Source organism: Zerene cesonia, chromosome 4, assembly GCF_012273895.1.
Source record: "Zerene cesonia ecotype Mississippi chromosome 4, Zerene_cesonia_1.1, whole genome shotgun sequence".
In the NCBI taxonomy this organism is placed as follows: Eukaryota; Metazoa; Arthropoda; class Insecta; order Lepidoptera; family Pieridae; genus Zerene; species Zerene cesonia.
Genome location: NC_052105.1, coordinates 5,665,136 through 5,685,623, shown reverse-complemented (window position 1 = coordinate 5,685,623; position 20,488 = coordinate 5,665,136). Strand labels below are relative to the sequence as shown.

The 20,488-nt window shown below is 35.4% G+C and overlaps 1 protein-coding gene across 23 annotated transcripts in view; it reads right to left on the bottom strand.

The window, feature by feature from the left end:
- Window positions 1-20,488, bottom strand: part of LOC119839552 (tropomyosin-2) — a 28,803-nt gene that overhangs the window by 3,039 nt on the left and 5,276 nt on the right. For 2 of the 23 annotated variants that reach the window (XM_038365874.1, XM_038365871.1), the window contains exons 2-9: window positions 20,040-20,191; window positions 18,846-18,971; window positions 9,564-9,697; window positions 7,864-7,981; window positions 7,054-7,124; window positions 4,602-4,677; window positions 4,318-4,380; window positions 2,281-2,350 (exon numbers count right to left, since the gene is read on the bottom strand). In XM_038365874.1, coding sequence (XP_038221802.1) covers window positions 2,281-2,350; window positions 4,318-4,380; window positions 4,602-4,677; window positions 7,054-7,124; window positions 7,864-7,981; window positions 9,564-9,697; window positions 18,846-18,971; window positions 20,040-20,153 — 772 coding nt within the window. In that variant the 5' untranslated portion in view covers window positions 20,154-20,191. Of the gene's footprint in view, window positions 1-341; window positions 1,518-2,280; window positions 2,351-3,223; window positions 3,287-3,878; window positions 3,942-4,317; window positions 4,381-4,601; window positions 4,678-5,780; window positions 5,852-7,053; window positions 7,125-7,863; window positions 7,982-8,597; window positions 8,716-9,563; window positions 9,698-12,889; window positions 13,376-16,606; window positions 17,279-18,845; window positions 18,972-20,039; window positions 20,192-20,488 lie in introns of those variants that run through there. The other 21 variants (XM_038365869.1, XM_038365862.1, XM_038365868.1 and 18 more) reach the window with 19 other exon arrangements.

The window sequence follows — 20,488 nt, the reverse complement described above, 5'->3', positions numbered from 1 at the left end:
GGGCTCGTGGGCCATGCGGGCTCTCTACACTTGTCGCGTCTCCGCTGATCATCTCGGCGACCTCAAAGGACATGCGTTAACACTTTCTGGACTCATTTCGTTATAGTACGGACACTCTCATTTCATGCCCCGTGCTCCTACTTCACATTTAAAACGATGACGGCCAATGATATTTTAAGTACTCGTTCACATATTCAGAGTTATTCGTATTTATTGACAAGTGAGATGAGAACAGATAGATATCGACAAAAACCTTCATAGCTGATGGAACGATATTAAACATTAGTGGAGACGGAAGGGGTTAGAGAAGGTACACACATGTTAGTAAAAAAACAACAAACTAAAAATAATAATATAATATATTTATAAACACTTGTGTTAGAATACTCTTAAACTCATTAATTTATTTCTCACGTACTTATTATCTATCAATTCATAAATCGATAACATTTTCAAGACGGATTACCCTCGATTGATTGAAAAATAAATTTTAATACATTAAATTTAGTCTCATAATATGAAATAACGCCCGGACCGCGAGTGACGCAACGCTACCCGAGGGTATTGCCAGCTTTAAATATTCCTAAACACCAAGAAAGATGGCCGTCGTTCATCAAATCGATCAATGAATAACAAAATGGAAATATGACACAAGAAGGAAACATTCTCGAATAAATATAGAATATCAAAATCTTCATATCAAGGATTTCACATAAATATCATTTTACTTGTTACCATCACTCATTAAATAAAAAAAAATCTAATCTCTTTTCTAGCATTAAGTAAATAAAAAAATCATGATCGTAAAATAGTGCTCTGAGCTCTCCTCGATGTCATTTTGTATGCACGTTAAATTACACTAACAAATGTAAATGGGGAATGTTAATACAACTCGCGTGCTAAAAATCATCATTGTGCTATAAAATTTAGACGTGTAAAAATTGGTCCACGAAATGGAATGTCTTTAACTTATAAATACAAGCGTTTAATCGCATACAACACTAATATCCTTGCGGTTTTGATACAGGAGCGAATGACTAAGACAAATGAGGATACCTATCGGCGAACAATAATTAGAATAAACTGTGTACGAAAATTGCACATGGCAGTGGTGTCGTAGCGAACACTCGATCATAGTAAAATTAAAAGCGGCTGGCAATTACACTACATTTTAACAGCTAGTCACCCGCCCGCCTCACTCTGTCACGTATAAAAAATCGCTACACGCTAATACGAAAATCGAAGGAGACAATAAATAAGAAAATTAAATAATGTACACGTTGTTTCCCGCCCATTCTATCCTAGAAATTGACAAACCCGCTTTGACAGGTGACATTTATTTGACATTGACGTTTAGTCGGAGGTAGCTAGTGATGGAGCAAGAAAAATATCGACATCGATAAACAGTGAGACGAGCGGGCGAGGGCGAGGTGTTCACATGTTCTGGATATCGTGGAGCGTGGCCTCCATTTCCTCCTGCAGGAGTTTGCTCTTTTCGCGCTCGGCCACCAGATCGTCTGTAAGTTCCGATGTGGCCACGGTGAGTCACACAACACATACATTAGCGTTAGCGAAATATACGCAACTCGAACGAACACTATTATATAACAGAAATAAAAAAAACGATGTAACATAACAATAACATATAATATAAAAAGGCGTCTGTATTTTTTTACCAATTCAGAATTGCATATATTTCCCTTAAACTAAACAGGCAAAAAAACAACAACAAAATAATAATCATGCGAAAAAAAATGATGGGACACTACATCGAAAATCCGAGCAGTCTAATTAGGACATCTAAACTCCATGCTTACGCGATAATAATATGATTACGAAAAGGCTATTGTATACAAAATACTAATCCAAAAATGACTTGGAATTATAAAAGTTTCAATGGCGTTTTCGTAATAACATTTTATGAAATTAAAATATAATCTGTTACTAAGAAAATTAATTTAAAAAATAAGCTTAACGTAGCGTAATGAGAGAAGAAAAAGCTTTTAAATCAATAGTACAGCACCAACAATTTCAACGGCTCATATGTCTGATGTGGTTTAAGTGCGTAAAAAAGCTTTGGTTATTTGTCAAACGTTTTGTTAACAACTTGACTTCAGAGATAATTAAAATCACTTAACCAACTGCTGTACTGGATTGTTTAAATATATCTGTGGACTCTTAAAATTATTAATATTTTTTATAGATTTTTTTTCCATGGCCTATTTTTTCGGTATTTTTTTTTTATAATCTTCATTGGAGTCAGTATGAAATAAACATTACCTTCAAGCCTGTCGACCTCCTTCTGCAGTTTCTGGACTGAGCGTTCAGCAAATTCAGCACGAGCCTCAGCCTGCAAACATTTTTAACGACGTATTAATAGAAATACTTGCGAATAAATAGCCTTTTTTCTGTTCAATATATAGAAATCTCCACTTTAAACATTTTTATTATACTAATCTTATAGAAAATTACTACGTCTTGTAGTTTTTTTTGGTCAGAAAAAAGACTATTTATTTAACGACACACAGTACATGCAATATTTTCGAAAATTCAAGTTAAATTTGTTTTAATTCAACAAAAAAATATATTCCAAATATGTAAATTTTACATTTAATATTAAAAACTCTATTTACAAAATTACTAATAGCTCAAAGAAATTATAAAAAAATAACAACACTAGTTAAACAACAAAGCAACACAAACACCATGCAAATTACCTTTACCAAGGGCAGCTATGTGCTGTGCTGACGCTAATAAAATTTACATAGAATACACCATTACCCCCTATTATAGACAAATTCGAATAATGAAAATGATAATAATGTTATATACAAGAGGCGCAGGCAGCCTTGGTCACTTTAGTGTTTTGTTGTGAATTAACCTCTTCAAATTGTATTGTGAACTATGTCGATTTTTGATCTGTGGTACTGTAAGATTGCCTTGAAATTGTATCTTGTTCAATTACTACTCAAAATAGTGCATAAGTTGTGGAGGCGTGAATTGTACAATGATCGAAATGTTACAAAAAATTTTAAAGGAAAAAATTTGTGTGACAAAAATGTTTTCTATTGTATATGATTTCGTTTTATTATTTCCTATCCTTTGTCTTTGTACAGAATGCATCCGTAAGAACTGTATATGTCAAAAACTGTCACGCTGACAGCTGTCAAAGTGTATAGATATAGTTCGCGTGACCAAGGCTCCCGCTGATCGAGCAACTTACTTGCGTCAGTTTCTGGGAGAGGCTGTGTATCTTATCCTCGACGTGCTCCCGAGACGCCATCGCCTAGCCACATACGACTCATTGCATTACATACTCACAGCAAGCATGCTTAGCCCATGTTGTGATTGTATACCATTCATCTTTTGTTCCCATTCTATAAGACACTACTCGCACTACTGCGTATTTAAATAAATATTCAGAAAGTATAAAATAAATATAACCACATTGCGGAAAGCATACGAGTAAAAACATAAAGATATAGTATGATACAAATGAAAAATGCACGATCACAACATAAGCGAAATAGGTTCATAAAAAAATAATAAAAGAAATGAATTAAATACATAGGTAGATAGACCTTATATGGAAATACATAGATGAAGCACCAACCGACCAGCCACTGGACTACACGAACCTACACCAAATAGCAATAGCGCCTCCCATCGAGAAAATTTCACCAACCGAATATCTATCTAATGATAAACCTTTCAGCACCAGATAGACATGGGGGGGAGACATGGACATTGACATATAAATAAAATAAAGTATCCCAACAGGAGGTGCCATCGCAGCTAATAGACACAAAAATGGCGATGAGCGTGAACCGAAACTACAGCCGCAACCAAATCTATGTACGTCGTCTGCCATCCGTTACCTCTTTGAGCTGCGCGTCGAGCAGTTTCACCTGACCCTCGTACGTCTCTTCCCTTTGCGTCGCCTGTGATCATTTCAGTTAACGAGATAACAAAACAACAACAAAAACGGAACTCCATGCTGTGTGTATCGCAGTGTTCGAACACACGGATACCACTTGGATTAGAAAACTAAAAACTAAATAAACATCGACAATACTGTTACGTACACAACAACTAGAATCGGATGTATTAAAGGTAAAAAACGGTAGTCGCACTACTTCACGGCTCATTTATCATATCCACTGTGCTGCGATCGACTGATGTGCGATTAGAGACATTGGCAGCATAGTGGGTGGTGATAGATGAGTCGCAAACGCTACACTAGATGTGTGCGGCATAATGCAGTTAGGCAAGCGTAAAAAAACACTCGCAAAAGAACGTATCCCGTTCACATCACACCTCCTTTAGGCGGGTGGTGAGGGTTTTGATCTGATTTTTGTACTCCTCCTCACGTTGGTTGGCCTGTATAGAATATGACAAGATTACATTCAAGTTACAACTAATATGTTTATTATAGTAGAAAAAAAAATAATCATCGGTTCATCAGAAATTGGTTGGTGCTTTTCATGAGATCGCAATGATCCGTCATCGGATGCCATTAGCTTGGATTCGACTAGCCTTAACGGTAAATATCTAGCACTTGATGCTAGTGCTCATGTGTTGGTGTTATCTAGGCGACGTACCTTCTCTTCGGAGACCTCGAGAGACTTCAGGTTGTTACCGACAACGCGGAGCTCCTCCTCAAGCTCGACGATTTTGCTGAAAGTTAAGTGAACAATAGTCAATTTCTTTAAATATATTTAAGAATTATATAGGCCAAATAATCTTTTTTAAACTATGTAGGAACAAATTTTAAATTGCGAAAGTCTTGAAAAGTTAATGCATCTTTTATTATAAATGACAATCAATCTATTGGAATGCTATATCAATTGAATCAAATTCCGCTATCATAAATAAATAGGTCAAATATATTTATAGTAAATAAAAGGGAGTCGACCTTCTTATAAGCTATAAACTTTAAACTACCGACCATCATGCAAAGCTAAGTATTATCTTCTATCAATGTAATGAGTAGTAATCTCTCTAGTAAATATTTATTTCCTTGATGGATAATTTATTATGCTTTATATATTGATAGATAATAACACTGATAAAGCAAAATTTTAGATTTTGTTAAAAATGAAATAAAATAAATTGATACACACTTTTATCAGCTTTAATGGTATGGCAATGGCATCATTAATTATTAGTTAACCAATTTTTCAAAAACCATTTGCTGATAAAATTGTGTATAATTTATGCATTATATTAAAACACGTACTGGTTGTATGATAATGGTTTGATGTCACGTCGCATGGTTTAGGTATAAAGAATTCCATTAATTTATAACAATCTCAGTGGACTCATAAATTAACATCTCGTTCATTTATAAGTTATAATCGGCGCAACTTTTAACTCCAAATTAAAAAAGGGCTCTTATAAATTTAAATAGTAGTCGCTCATAAAGTTTAACTGCATATTATTATAAACCCGTTACTTAGAAATTTAATTAAACTTAATACGAATTATAATCTTTCAGTTCCACTCCGAAACACTCATACGGTCTTGTATTCATAGTATACATTTGTTGAGCAACAGTAGATCAACAATGTTGAAACTTTCTTTATATGTGCTTCGAATGTGAACATTTCAATACGTCGTCAACCCCGCAACACGCAGCTTTGCCATCAACTCCTCAACCTTTAAATTCATCGTTGACACCAAACAAATGTTATCCACGAACTTAAACCATCATCAACCAGCATCAACCAGCATCAAACAACCAGCGCGTCCGCAGTCAGTACCGAGCACCGCTTACGTACCACTCGCTCTGTTCGGCGCGCTCCTCCGCCCTCTCGAGGTCCTGCTCCATGAGCACGAGTTTGCGCGCCACCTACCGCGCGCCGAGCGTTAGTACACGCACGCACACACACACACACACACAACACACTATACACTACGCTCCGACGCCATTCTCCGCTCCGCCGGTGCAGTGGACGCCGCGGCGATAACGGAGCTACGTATCGCCTTATCGGATATACGCTACCGGTGTGCGCTAGGCGCTAGCGGTGTGCGGTGAACGTTCAGGTTAAAGGGATTAATGCTGTTATCTTTTTAGCGTACAGTACTAAGTACAAATGACAATGTACAGGCAATAAAGTTATATATAGTGGGGTAGATTGGAAATATATTTTAGGTTTTATATATAATTCATTCAAAGTATCTTACGATGGTAAAATTGTGTTACAATGTAAACTCTCTAAATTAGCTGCTAATAGGGATGCGGAAGGATGTGCTGGTAGGGAAAGTGGAAACACGCAAAGCGGGAATCGAGAATGGCGCCCGAGTTCAAAATTAAAATAAACGAGGGTTGTCCCAAAACATTTAGCTCTAAAAAAATTAAACTTTTCAAATATTAAAAGAAAATCTATGTGCTATCTAGTGCGTTATAATAATCGTTATGTGATGTGTGCGCTTGTATATGTGCGGCACGCATACGGCCAGTAATTCTGGTGTAATGCGGTGCATATCTGAAAACGAAAATTGCCCTATACCACACATATTTCCTGATAGCCTATCCTACATTCTACAGCCATTACAGTAAACACACATTAAAGGACAGAAGTTTAGTCGACACATGGACATGATAGTTAACATTGAATAGAAATATTCATGAGATGGGGCAACCCTTGTTTTGTAATTAACCAAGCGAGTGACGCTGGCAGCTCGCGAGCGTCTGCAAACATCACTCTAGTAATTACCTACTTATAAATAAACAGTGTTACCGTCCAACGTATCGGACGAACCAACACAGCCAAGTTAATTTCATGATTCATGTAAAACTAAATAAAATAAAACACTCCCAACTCAGCTTCCATCTCGTATACCTAAAATTGTACATGCATATGAGAGTTAGAATCACCAATGACGGTAAATTTCGGTTACTGTGCGGATTAAAATGCGATGAACAACCATGCAAAACGGTGGCGAAAACTAGCAAACTAAAAGCCCACTGCGAATACCAATATTACGAGACGTTAATTTCGTCGAGTAATACAAGTATAGCAGTGGGTTTCAAAATCAATTGAAACCTACGATTCACCAGCTTCGGCGCGCTCCTCCGCGCGTTCCAAGTCAGCCTCAACCATGGCCAGCTTACGAGCGACCTGAACATATCATTCCACAATATAAGATACCCATTTTTTCCATTTATGATCATATGTTAACCGTGAGGTTCCTTCCTATTTGGGGAAGCTAGGTATAGTCTTGAACGACTGCACCCTTCGCATAAATGGCATCGAAATGCTTATGTAACGAGATATGCGAGTCAACTTGTTCTTCCATGTATGGAAAAGAAATCAACGATCACGTACGATGGCGCACCATCTTTGGTTTGACTTTTAAGACCGCCTTCACCGTGCAGGGTCATATGTCAGGGGAATTAGGGCAATATCGTTAATGCCATCTGTTCCAGCATATGTTCGCAAAATGATTTGCACAAGGCTTTTCATATGAAAAATCATCGTCGATAAAGTAATTTATAAGAAAAAGGAAAAACAGACGTTACGTTTCGGTAATGTCATGAAATTATAACAAAAAATATTAGACGGCAATACATGCTAACGGAATTGGCTATGTTAAGATTGTTTTGGAATTGAGTTAAAAATTCAATCACACATTTTATGTACGACAATTTTTTAATGCAAAAAGGTATGTTATTACTTTTGAGTAAGGATAAAGGGGAGTATAAAAACCGGAAAAAAACAACAATTAGTGTTAGAAATATCAAAAATCAACATTTCCACTGATACTTGTTATTCCTGACGGAAAGCTAAAACATCAACTAATAGCTTTCAAACAAACAAGCACAGCAAATCAAACCAAACAACGCGAAAAAACAAAGACCTCATCGTATTTCTTGTCGGCCTCCTCGGCGAGGAATCTGGCTTCTTTGAGCTGGTTCTCCAGGGCATCCATACGCTCTTCATCGGCCAGCGACCTGTTCTCCAGAACCTTGCGGGCACTGCACCCAGTAACAGTCAGCGTCAATATAATGGGAATATTCAAAGCGATCAAGGGTGACCCAATAGTTAGAAGACATGCGGGACGAACACAATCGAGAAAACGAACAAAGCGAAACAATACCTTGGAGAAGAATGCTGTGAAGAAAATCAATTAGAACCAAGATAGCGATCGGATAATCTTTAACGACAGCCATACGTGATAAATATACTAAACACCGTAACGACCGTACTTGGTTCTAATAAAACAAATTGAAACACAGCGAAACGCTGTATTTCAACTTGTCCCATGCACTTATCGCTAAATGACAGTACAGCTATGAGTATTTCTACATATTATTTGATAATGAACGTTTCATTATACTAAGTACGTGTCCAGAAACAATTTACCCCGCGACGGCGTTGCATCATCGGGATACGAGCGTTTCTGTCACAGAGACTCGATTGTGTTACTATACGTTAAATGAATTCAATCAACACTATGTACTTTTTATATTACTTATAATACTTGTCTTATAAAAAAAAATTAATGCCATTTCTTGGCATCTCAATGGTATTAAAAATGTGAGCGTATAGTATCACGGGAGCCGAGCAAAAACATCATTATCAAGCGTTCACCTCTTCGTATTTCTTGTCGGACTCTTCCGCTATGAGTTTCGCCTGCGCAAGCTGTGCTTCTAAGATGGCGACGCGGTCGTCCTCCATATTCGTTCGATTCTCCAACGCCTTGCGTATTCTGTGTTAGTGCGGGGCCAAACACATGCGTGTTAAAACATCGATAAAAACTCACGACGTCACTAATTATGGTTTTATTCACATTGATGACATAATTTTCTTTCATTTAGTATTTCGGAAAGTTTCATGAATTTGTATAATTATATCATAATTATCACCTTAATACTCATTAAAATATGCATAGACAATTGTTATGTTGAACAGACCATAACGCTAATATGATTTAAATTTTTATCATCATGACACTCTCCGAAAATAAACGAAACAGAAGTTTATTTTTAAGTAACTAATAAAGACAGATTTTTAATGAATACAACAAAAAATAAAAGTAGGTATTTGTCGACTAATTAAAGATTTGTAAATAATCAGGTAATATGGTGGTTAGGAGCGAAAATATAACAACAAAAAAAATAAAACTCATGCACCCAAAATATAATAAATACAGTTAAATATATAGAAATAAGTAGGTATCACAATATAAAGAATATTTGCCGACACAATTTTTCAGTAGAATTGATGAATACAATTTTTTTTAATTTCTCACAACTTATTACAATATTGTGATCGGAGAATAACGGGAGTCGAACCCGTCTTATATTGTTTAGTTTCATATTTATTTTGGTAAACGAGTACGCTATTGAAGTTAATTAAATAAATATAAAAAGGTCTAGAGCCAGTATTGCATTGAATTTGGAATAATAGCAAATGGACATTCAATGTCAAAATTACAACAGCAAATAAAAAAAACTAAAAGAAAAATTATCTGTTTATATTTAGAACGACTCGATATCTGTACATACTCAAAATTTAATCAAACTATATTCGAATATGGAATGAAATCGAACTGACCGTTCGGACTCATCAGCGGCCTGGCTGGCCTCAGCGAGTTTCGCTGTGGCGGTCGCCAGTCTCTCCTCAGACCTCTCGAGGTCCTCTTCCAACAGTTGGATGCGGCGGTTGAGTGCAGCCACTTCGGATTCGGCCTGTGAAACAGAATCACTTTAATATTGACGAAAAATTAACAATTCAATGCTTCAACTAAGTCCGTAAGGTTTCACAAATGTTGGATATACTTTGTGTAGCCTATTTTTATATTATTCAGTTCAAATGGCTGACAATGTATGAAAATATATGTCAGAAATTGTCACGAAGCTCAAGTCTAAGATTTTTCTTAGATACCTTTTTTACATGATTAAATACACTGAAACATTTAGCCTGCACTATTTGCTTGTTAATGTTGGATCCATATCATTATCATTTAAATAGGGAGCGACACTACGTAGGCAGTGTGTCCGCCGGGATCTATTGGAGTACGTACCATTTAATAAATCTGCAAAAACTCATCATGTTCTCTATAATTACGAAAACCTCAAACAAGTTTTGTGATTAAAATCCATTTATTTGCGAATATATAATAAAAGTACAAGATAATGCTTCAAAAATAGCATAATGACTTTGCGTAAATAAGGCACATACTCGATGGAGACAAACGATTTTAAAATCGTGCTTGGTCAGAGTTAACAAATGAATTACGTAAAATTAATATTGTCTAATTTCGTTTCAAAATTTCCACTGCGATGATAACTGATACCACGACTTACACATTTTTGTCCGTCAAGTAGTATTGAAATCATAACTAAATACTAAACTAAATTAGTTTATGTGATTGCGCTAATGAGTATAAATATTTCCCTTTAAATCATACCTAGTCGAACGTTGTCATACAACGCTATGCAAACTAAATACTTCAACGATGACAAACACGAGGCATGACGGGCTGCGCCTGACCGAATAAGCAACAACAAATGTATCGATTTACATGACCAAAAACGAACAATGCTCTATCTAATATTGCTTATTAAAATGATGATTTTATTTCTAAAATACGTATATAAAAGCCGTTTAGACGTTCAGACATTACATCGACTTAATTTTTTATTCATTAGTCTATGAATTCCTAATAGAGAAAATTGCATTATTCATCAGCATAGTTTGCGTGCAGATATAATAGTGATGTATAAAGAAAAATGGACATATCGATATTTTTGGCGCGCCGCGGCCGTCTCAAAAAGGTCACGCAAAAACGTGGTTAACTACCAGTACATTGTTCCCAGTTTTTTTTTAAGTATGTGTACAGCACAAGTCGCATTGTTAAACGTCGACACATTATACGTGTTGAGAATTAACCGACGTTTGGAATATTTCGCTAGTCACCTATTTATATTCAGTGAGCTGCACATGTTTATGACATCACGCGTCCTTGTTGCGAGGAAGCTCAAACGAGTCCCAGTTTCTCCTTTTATCCTGTGTCGTCATCAATGCTAGTCTAGCACTCTAATAATAACTACTTATGATTGCAACGCTATCGCAATAATCCCAATGATAATAAACGCAATAAAGTAAATCAGCTACAAACATGCAACTAATGAAACTCAATTCCGATAAATAGCGCAGCATTAAGTGTCGTGAAATATGCTAAATATGATACGGCAGATCGATGTTCAGGTGGTAATCAAATGAAACTATTCTTAGATCTTTGTGCGTTGTATGATCACCTTGAACTCGCATGTTCTATTCATACATATAGATATAAGCTATACTTCTGAGGACAGACGAAAACTTAACCTTGCAAGTCATTAACCTTTGCGAGTGTAAGTCCTAAACTTTAATTTGTAACGTGATACGGTTTTAAAAAGGCTTCCAGAAGGAGGTTACACATGAATAGTCAAACTGTTAAATCCACTTTATAAAAGGGGATCAAATATTGTTCCATGGGTTTGGCCAGGGCGGGATCATTGTGTCCATTGATATGCTCAATACAATAGCGATCAGTAATTGTAATACAAAACAGTCACGCATAGGTAATAGTAAAATTCTCTGTTCGAATGCTACACAATGAAGGCGCCGTTACTTTGCAGCAAAGTACAGATATTTTTAAATTCCTACAAATGTTTCAAGCATTGAAATGCTTTTATGGTTCTTGTAATTAGTTTCGTCCGGTTTTCTTTTTAATGAGTCCATTTACGGGAGCGAGAACATGACAAATCCTTCTTGGTAATGTTTATAGATAAATAAATTTCAAGTAATTTTGTATTGTATTACGTATTTATATGGAAATTCTATATTTAGCATTCTGTAATGATACAAATGCCCAAATAGCGTCATGCTTATATGTAGACTTTGAATGTAAGTACACGCCTACTCATGCACAATACTACAGGTAGGTACCGCTGTGACATACTAAATCGGATTTTATAAATACAGAGACTACATGACAGAGTTTTTTGGTTGGAACAAACAGGTCACAAACTTATACGGCAAGAAATAATATTATTCTTAGCTTTAAAGCAACGTTGCCTAACCTCGTGTCCTACAAATATCTGAAGTCTTAAATCTTATCGATAATTTCATACATGAAAATGGTGATAAGACATGCGATGCCAACAAAATAAAATTGATGACCATGAATGTGGGCGAATGCAATTAATATGATTCCGTTGTTAACAGATAACGGAGAAGATTATAGAACGTTTCAATGTTCCAGATTTTGTAAGGTTTGGGAACAAGGTGTTGTGAAGCAGACGTAAAAATTACGTCATATCGATAAAAACGAGGAGACGGGCACGCCTTTCGGGCGCCGGCGCGGTCCTTCGGAGGACGTCCGAGCCCCAGCGAGCATGAGGAATGCATTTAAGGGAGTACACTTCACGGTACAGAACGGCTCGAAATCATGTGCTCGAGGTCTGGCATACGACCTCAGACTCAACGAAACCTGTTACAAACTGAAACTGGTACACCGCGCACCGTTAAATTATGGATATTAATTTCCTATATGTCTTATCCCGAGAATGAATGTCGAAACGGCAACACCCGTTGCTTTTTTAAACATACTTTATGGTGCTCGATGGAAAGAATAATATGGTAGTGTACAAAAAAAACATGAATTCGCCATCCCATTCGTACAGGTCAACCGAAGACAAAACAGAAAGAGAGGTGAATATGCGTACGTCGCCGGCACACCTAAGTATGGCCGGACATTACTCACTATAGGTAGATAGTAATACTTTACGGCAATACTGATAACTTCATGTAGCTTAAGAATTTTGACACAAATTTCACATAGTTAAAACGCTATTACACAAATCACATGACACATAGAAAACACGTTATCTTACTTCTTCTCTCCGCATTATTTCCACTTGTAATCGTTTGTGATATTCCTCGCACTCGTCTTTATATTTTTCCATTTCTTCTTTAGTTTGACGCATTTTCTTCTTCAATACGTCGAGGATTGTTCCTTGTTGCATATTTGTCGTCATTTTTATTCACTTTTGACTTAAACCGAATTTATAGAAGCTTAAAACAAGAGACACCTTCGCCCTTGTCGCGAAAATGCCAACTGACTGGGCTTGTCGTTACTGCTCCGTATCGTAGAGATACGAATGAACACAGCCGGCAAATAAAATGGCCGCCAGAAACCGTAACTCGCTTTATCACTTTTCACGAAACGACTGCACTTTATGTATCAACTTTAAAAAAAATAATGACGACTAATTACGTTGATGTTCAATACATTAAATGTAATTAAATAATGATGCCACGCGTTAACACATTATTCTTAAAATGACTGGTTTGACAGACAGCCACATACATAAATGGTGAACGTCACAATCGACTGCGCTGAGCGCTGTGCACACTAACACCACCTGTTATGGTTCTAGGAAGCTACATCCTGTGGGGTCAAAAGCGTAGGAACTTTCAAATTTCAATAGGATTCCTCAAAATCATGGGATAGGCCGTGGGTGTCGCGGTTCAATGATTGTACACAAAAATAATGGCGGAAACGAGAAGTTAATTCATACAAGCGTGTGAACCTGGGATCAAAATCACATTAATAATTAAAAAGAAATGAAATTTGCCATTGCGTTTAGCATAATACCATCATCAAAATAATTATTTATGAATAACAGCATGTCAAAATAATAAATTAAAGAACGGTGGATTACAAAATACGTGAACTAGTGTTTAATATTAGCGCCATCTAGTTAATACGTGTGACATTATTAAGACTACTAGCAGACAACACGACTATATAAAAAATGGGGATAACATTGAGGACCAAATAGGTATTTAGCATGAGACTTGAGAAGCCGAAAAATCGAATGAACTGTAAACGTGACGTAATTTAGAAAGTAGCTACTTAACAACCTGTGTAAATTCTTGCGAGATCATGCCATTATATCGTGAATTTTATACGTATTAAACTACGCTACAACTGCTTTTCACATATTTGTTTTGTATTTAGAATATTGATGATTATTTTGTATCAATATCAAAATGTATAAATACAAATAGAATATACTAAATATATCACAAGAGATGGTAAAGCAAAATCCATCGCTAACAGTAGTCCAGGCTAAATTAAGAAATATTTAATAGTACAAAAATATGAAAACGTTATTTTAAAAATGATTTCTGTGAGAGTCTAACAAAGTTTCAACTATAACATTTTGTTCGTTCAACTAAATATGAGTATCTGACCTTGCATGTTTCAGTATTCTGCATTTAAGTGAATTACCTACTTTGCCCTCATTCTGAAGCATTTGTTTTAATAACATGCTAACTGCTGAACAAATTTTTATTACTTGTAAACATGTACATAATATAACCAATAAATAATAATTTATCTATCTAATTCATCATTATTTTCACAATTAAATCAAAAGCCATGACTTAAATAATTCATAAAAATGATATTACTATAAATGTCATAGCAATAATAACATAAGATTTTTTCATATCTTGTCATAAATTAGACCAAGGCCAATTTTTAATTGGTATCTGGTATCCTCGGTATCTACTGGCCCAATATCATACCAAATGACCAGCTTTGGGAACGCTGTGGAGAGATTCCTATTGACCACCAAATTATACGCCGCAAATGGAATTGGATTGGCCACACACTCAAGAGGGATACCGATCCGAGTTGCAAGGCAAGCTTTGGATTGGAACCCGCAAGGAAAACGCAAACGTGGCCGTCCTAAACAGACCTGGCGGCAGACAGTCATAGCGGAGGCCAAGGAAATTGGGAAAACTTAGAGTGAAATAAAAAGGGAAGCTCACGATAGGAGTAGCTGGCGGAACACTGTTGATGCCCTCTGCCCCAGCTAGGGGATATAGGAACATAAGTCAAGTAAGTCATGACATTTGTATGTTTATTTAATGTTCCTTAGAATAGGAGACAAAAAATTGAGATTTTTATTCCACCAAAACTTTGGACTTGCCACTAAAAGAAAAGAAGAAGAAGAAAGAAAGAAGACAAAACAAATCATATAATTAATTGAAAACCCATGGTGTTTCAAGGAACAAAACTAAAAATAAACCGTTGAATTGAGAGCCAAGGACATTCTCAAATTTTTCGAATGTGTAAAAAAAAATACTTAAAAAATGTTAATGCAATATGAAAACAAAATGCATTCAAAAAAAGACCAAATAATGCATTACTTATATATATTTATGCCTCTGCTAATAATTAATTTGGTTGTAATAAATAAACAGAAACATTTCATAAATTATTAAGACTGGAACATAACTTAACTTTGTTTTTACACCTATAAATCCATTATTTAATTAAATTAAACAATAAGCAATTATAAACTGAGAATATATGTTCATATAAAACTAGTTGGATAAATTATAAAATTTCCTGCCCGTCTGCTTCATTACAATTCCTAATTATTTAATTTATTCCACTTGCAAACATAATGATAGTTATACAAATGCACAAAACCAGTTCATCAGCAACCAAACATCATTTTTGTGTTAATATTAGCATTGATATATTAGCTAATCCTTGCATTTGGTCCAAGGAAAAGTTATAATAAGAATTTCTGTGTATTTCTAACTTACAATGCAGGAAAATCATAATCTAATGTTTCATGTACTTATTTTAAGTTTAAAACTACTGGAAAGACTTGTACAAACTCAGTTAAAAAGTTTGAAGTACAACCTTTATGAAACGGGAGCAGAAATCAATTTTTTACAAATACAATGATTTTACCACTGAATATAAACAAAATCATGTATTTCTGTGTTATTAATTGATATAGCAGCCAAGAACCAGAAAAAAACCATAGGATTTACAATCTATTCCAAAATAATCTTTATACCCATTTTCTTTTAATTTCAACTTAATGGATAAAATACTGTGTACATGTTTGTGAGTATAAAAAAATTACATTAAATTTAAATTGTTATCAGGGAATGGCCAGGCTAAATGTGACAGCTTATTAATATAAAAATGATTAAAATTAATTAATGACATGCTATGACTTATTTTTTTCAAAACATTCTAATAGGTGAAGTAATTTTTGTTAGACAAGTGACAGCTGTTATCAGTACGCTACGGCATTAAGTAAGGCATTCTTGAAGATATGTCGTGTGATACTTTAAGATAAAATGATGAAAATTGCATAATTGTATCAACATTCCACTTTTTAGATCTCATAGGACCTAGAATATAAGAACGAATATGTTATGAATAACGTATAAATTTTGCTGCCTCATCATTTGTGTTAGTGACCATTTAAATAACGATTGAAATTGATTTGTTATAATTTAAACTTTAATCAGGCACTTTTTATAATTTAAGGGATGGAAAATTTTTCATTTGACAAATCAGAGTGGCGACATCTAGTGTGAGTGAGAGCTACTAACGGCGTAAACATTTCCAAGCTAAATGTCAATTGCTCAGCTGATCGCAATCCACATCGCTTCACGGAGCACATTACGAGATTCTCTGACGAAATGTGATTAAAAATAGTTCTAGCGCATTAAACCCACGCCTGTTCGCTTGCTGTTTCAGACACAAGTACATTAATATAGGACATTACCCTTTTTAACGCCGTATTCTTGATATTCTGCAACTCATTCTTGATGATGGAGAATTTCATCATAGTGTCTGAAGAGAAAATCGAACTGCCGAACGCGAGACCTGGATAATCAGCGCATCTCCGATTTCTACGATTTTCTCTTGCCGCTAAAACTTCAGTGCATTCGCTTGGACACCTGAGTTTTGCAAGTTCTGCAGTCTCAGGATCATCGTCAGATATATCCGAGGCAAGGGGCACAACCTCAGAACCGTCACCCGCCGACCTTTCTTCTCTAAAAGAAAAGTCATCATCGGAACTACCATTGGACTCCGCATCAGGAACCTTAATATCAAATTCATCATCATCTATATTCGAGTCCTCGATTATATTTCGATTCGAAAGTGCATCGTCACTATTCGTCCTTGTCACTTCTTGAGATTCACTAACACTATTGACACAAGGCACAACATCGTCTGTTTTGCAGTCTAAGGTCACATCTTTGGACGGAGTATTGTTTACGGTAGGCCCAGGGGCGGGAATGCGGTCGCCCCTCAGCCGCGGGTGGTGTTGATGCCCCCTGCGCCGCACGGGGGTGCGCCCGTGGGCGTGGGGCGCGGACGCGGACATCACTGCACGCGCGCTCCGACCGGCCGCGCAGCGCCCGCCGCCATGTTGACTGACAATATCTTTTAATAACAAAGACGTGGCGCTGCTGTCGCTTCTCGCCCGCCATCTTTTGTACCGCTTGTCAAATACTGTTTTACCGACGGTTTAGGAAACGCGGTAAAATTTAAAATCACCGTTTAAATTTTAATTAATCATTTGGCATCTATTCAAACATCAATGGCTATGAGCTGCCAGATAATTTATGATTGTTATTGTTTTATTTTCATAAGATGAATCATTTTTAGGTTTATACGAAAGTAAATAAGATTATCTTGTCATACATACAACGATTGTATCCTATCCACATTATTAAAAGAGTCATTATTTCATAAATCATTATTAAATTAAAAAATATTATATACATATTTTTTTTAATACTACGATTCAGAAATTATTGATGATTAATAGATTTCGTAAAAACAGTTTTACTTTTATTGAGAAATGATTAAGGAATGTAATAAAAAAAGGTATTAAACGATGCAAGAATGTATAGCAGACGTCCGTCTAATTTTACCGAAACACCGGGCAACGGGCCCATATTAGGTGTGCGACGCTGAAAATAAGTTCACGGCGCGCGCGAGACGCGTTCAACGCAGATTCTAATCTCGTTTCCATCTGTTTAACAATGTTTCTCCAAACAAAGCAATTCGGAGTAAAATTTTACTTACATTTTAAGTAGTTATGTAGATATAAGGTTTTTACAACGAAGCCAACTCCGTCAATTACAGGTCAAGGTTTTGCCTCATTAGATAAATGTAGAAATAAGTATTAAACATTTACATAGAAGTGAAATAATTATGTTTAAATACAAGAACAATAAGCAGTTAAGAAAACTATTAGGTAAATGCGTAAGATATGGAAATTAACAAATAACTGTATGCAGGTACATATTTTGTTAAATTGCGAAATAAAGATATGTAGCTACATATATGTAAGTTTAAACATAATATACCTTTGAATAAAAATAAAATGTAATGACACGATATATTAACCACTAAAATTTTTCTTAAATTTTTGTCATAGCATACCTACTATTAAAATCCCGGTATTGTATCCATCAGTTAAACTCACTTTAAAGGCTCATGTTGCTTTCTATATTATATATGAATTTCCCATATATATCTAATAAATCCCTACCTCAAATAAAACCTGGATAACCAAAGCTATATATAATACTAGCTGCATGCCCCGGCTCCGCCCGGGTAGTCATTAATCGCAATTGAGTAAAACAGTTGAGTAATTTAGGAGTCCATTGCGGACAAAGAACGTGAAACGTAATTTATATATGTTATGATTACATTATTTGTGACCAAGCAAAATTTATAAAATACGTAGTACTACGTATTTTATACATTTTCTATAAATTAAACCTTTGTTGAGTTTAAAAATACTTACTAATAATAGTTAACTAATAAAAAATATACAATAATTTGGTGGTTGGTTTCTGTGCTTACTACCTACTTGTAGATCATGTAAACCTTTTTTCGCATTAACTTATAATATGGGACATAGTATTATCCAACATCAGGAAACAGGTACCTAGTGGTATTGCAATATAATAATATGTGTTTCTATAAATTTAAAAAAGACTTACGTTCTGTAGTGCCTTCTCTTTCTCCTCAAGCTTGGCATTGACTTGCATGAGGGCCTCTTGGGTCTGGTCGAGCTCATTTTCAATCGTCTGGATTTTTTTCTGGAGCTGTCTCGCCTCTTCTTCGGCCTGTTTTTATAAAAAATAATGAGATTTAGCGGAATTTTAATGTTTATTTTATATTGTATTGATAAAATACAATTTTAAAAATCAAATAATTTAAAAACCGCCAACCAATGCAATTTGAAAATAATTGACAATCCAAAAAAAACTACATGTTTTAAAGACAGCAGGAACATTGATAGCTACCAATAAAAGACAGTTAATAACAGTAAAGTGACAAATGGCATATCGTGTTTACTGTAATTCAATACACAGAATCAGTGCCTCCTAGCTCGTTTCAACTCTCAGGCGGCTTTCAAAAAGATTAATTATAAAGTAAATGTAATAATTTTTTGCTAATTATTTATTAAGAAATTATGTATATATTTAGGTACATAGGTACATAATACGATATGCATATCGTATTCATATAAAATACTCTTATAAGTATTTTCTATTGCTATATTCGCAACATGACCTAAGGGCTAAGGGGTATAAGAGGGGGCAAGAAAGGGCACGGTACCAGGAACGCATACATTACAAAGAAGTTGTGTGATTATTGGCGCATTGAATCTTAAGGTATAGGTTGGCGTCCTTGGCCTGCTACTTGCACATAGCAGTGCGGTCAAGACCCTACGTTTTATTAGTCCTTTTTGAAAGGGACTTTAATCCCTTTATTATGGACGAGAATTTCAAAGCAGCTTATAGCAGTGGATATAGCATTCAATGAATCTATTAGTAGTGAAATAACTTCACATAATAAAACTGATTGCTGAAATATTTGCAATATATCGTATTGCTTCTTTATTTATTTTACTATTTATACTCATTATGGTTGGATAACTAACTAGTCAGTTTGGCTTAAAATGAATCCATTAACACCATTTTTATTGTGCAAACAAAAATGTCTACCGCTATAAAATCCGATTAACAATAAAAAATATTTACTTAAGTTCCTATTTACATCCTGTTCCAATTTACCTATTTCTTGGTAGTTATCCATTTTCAAACTCCACTTGCTTGAGTGGAGTGTTTTAATGGGGTTGAGATGGTGTAAGTGTTTTAAGTACCAGGAAAGCATCAAATATGAGGTACCTTCTCAGCGCGAAGGTTGGCGTCCTTGGCCTGCTGCTCGCACATGGCGGCGCGGTCAAGTGCGTTGTCCTTCTCCAGCTTCATCGCCTGCATCTTCTTCTTGATCGCGTCCATTTTGGCGGGGTTTGTGTTGCTTCTTTCCTAGACGAAAACTGCAAAGATTTTATAGGATTAATAACTCGTATAGACAATACTGCTCAAGCATTAAAAATTTATATAATAAAATCTCTTTTTTTCATTATACCAACGACATTGAGTTTTATTACCAAAACCCAGTTATTGTTGAATAAAAAAAAGATTTCATACATTACGAGTTAATTTTATTATTCATTTTATGAGAAGTGCATTGATCTTTCGCTGAACGCTGGACCTAGTACATATACTTAGTCTGGCCATAAATACTGTTACACTTAATTATAAAAAAATATTACATTTGAATTTCGAATCTG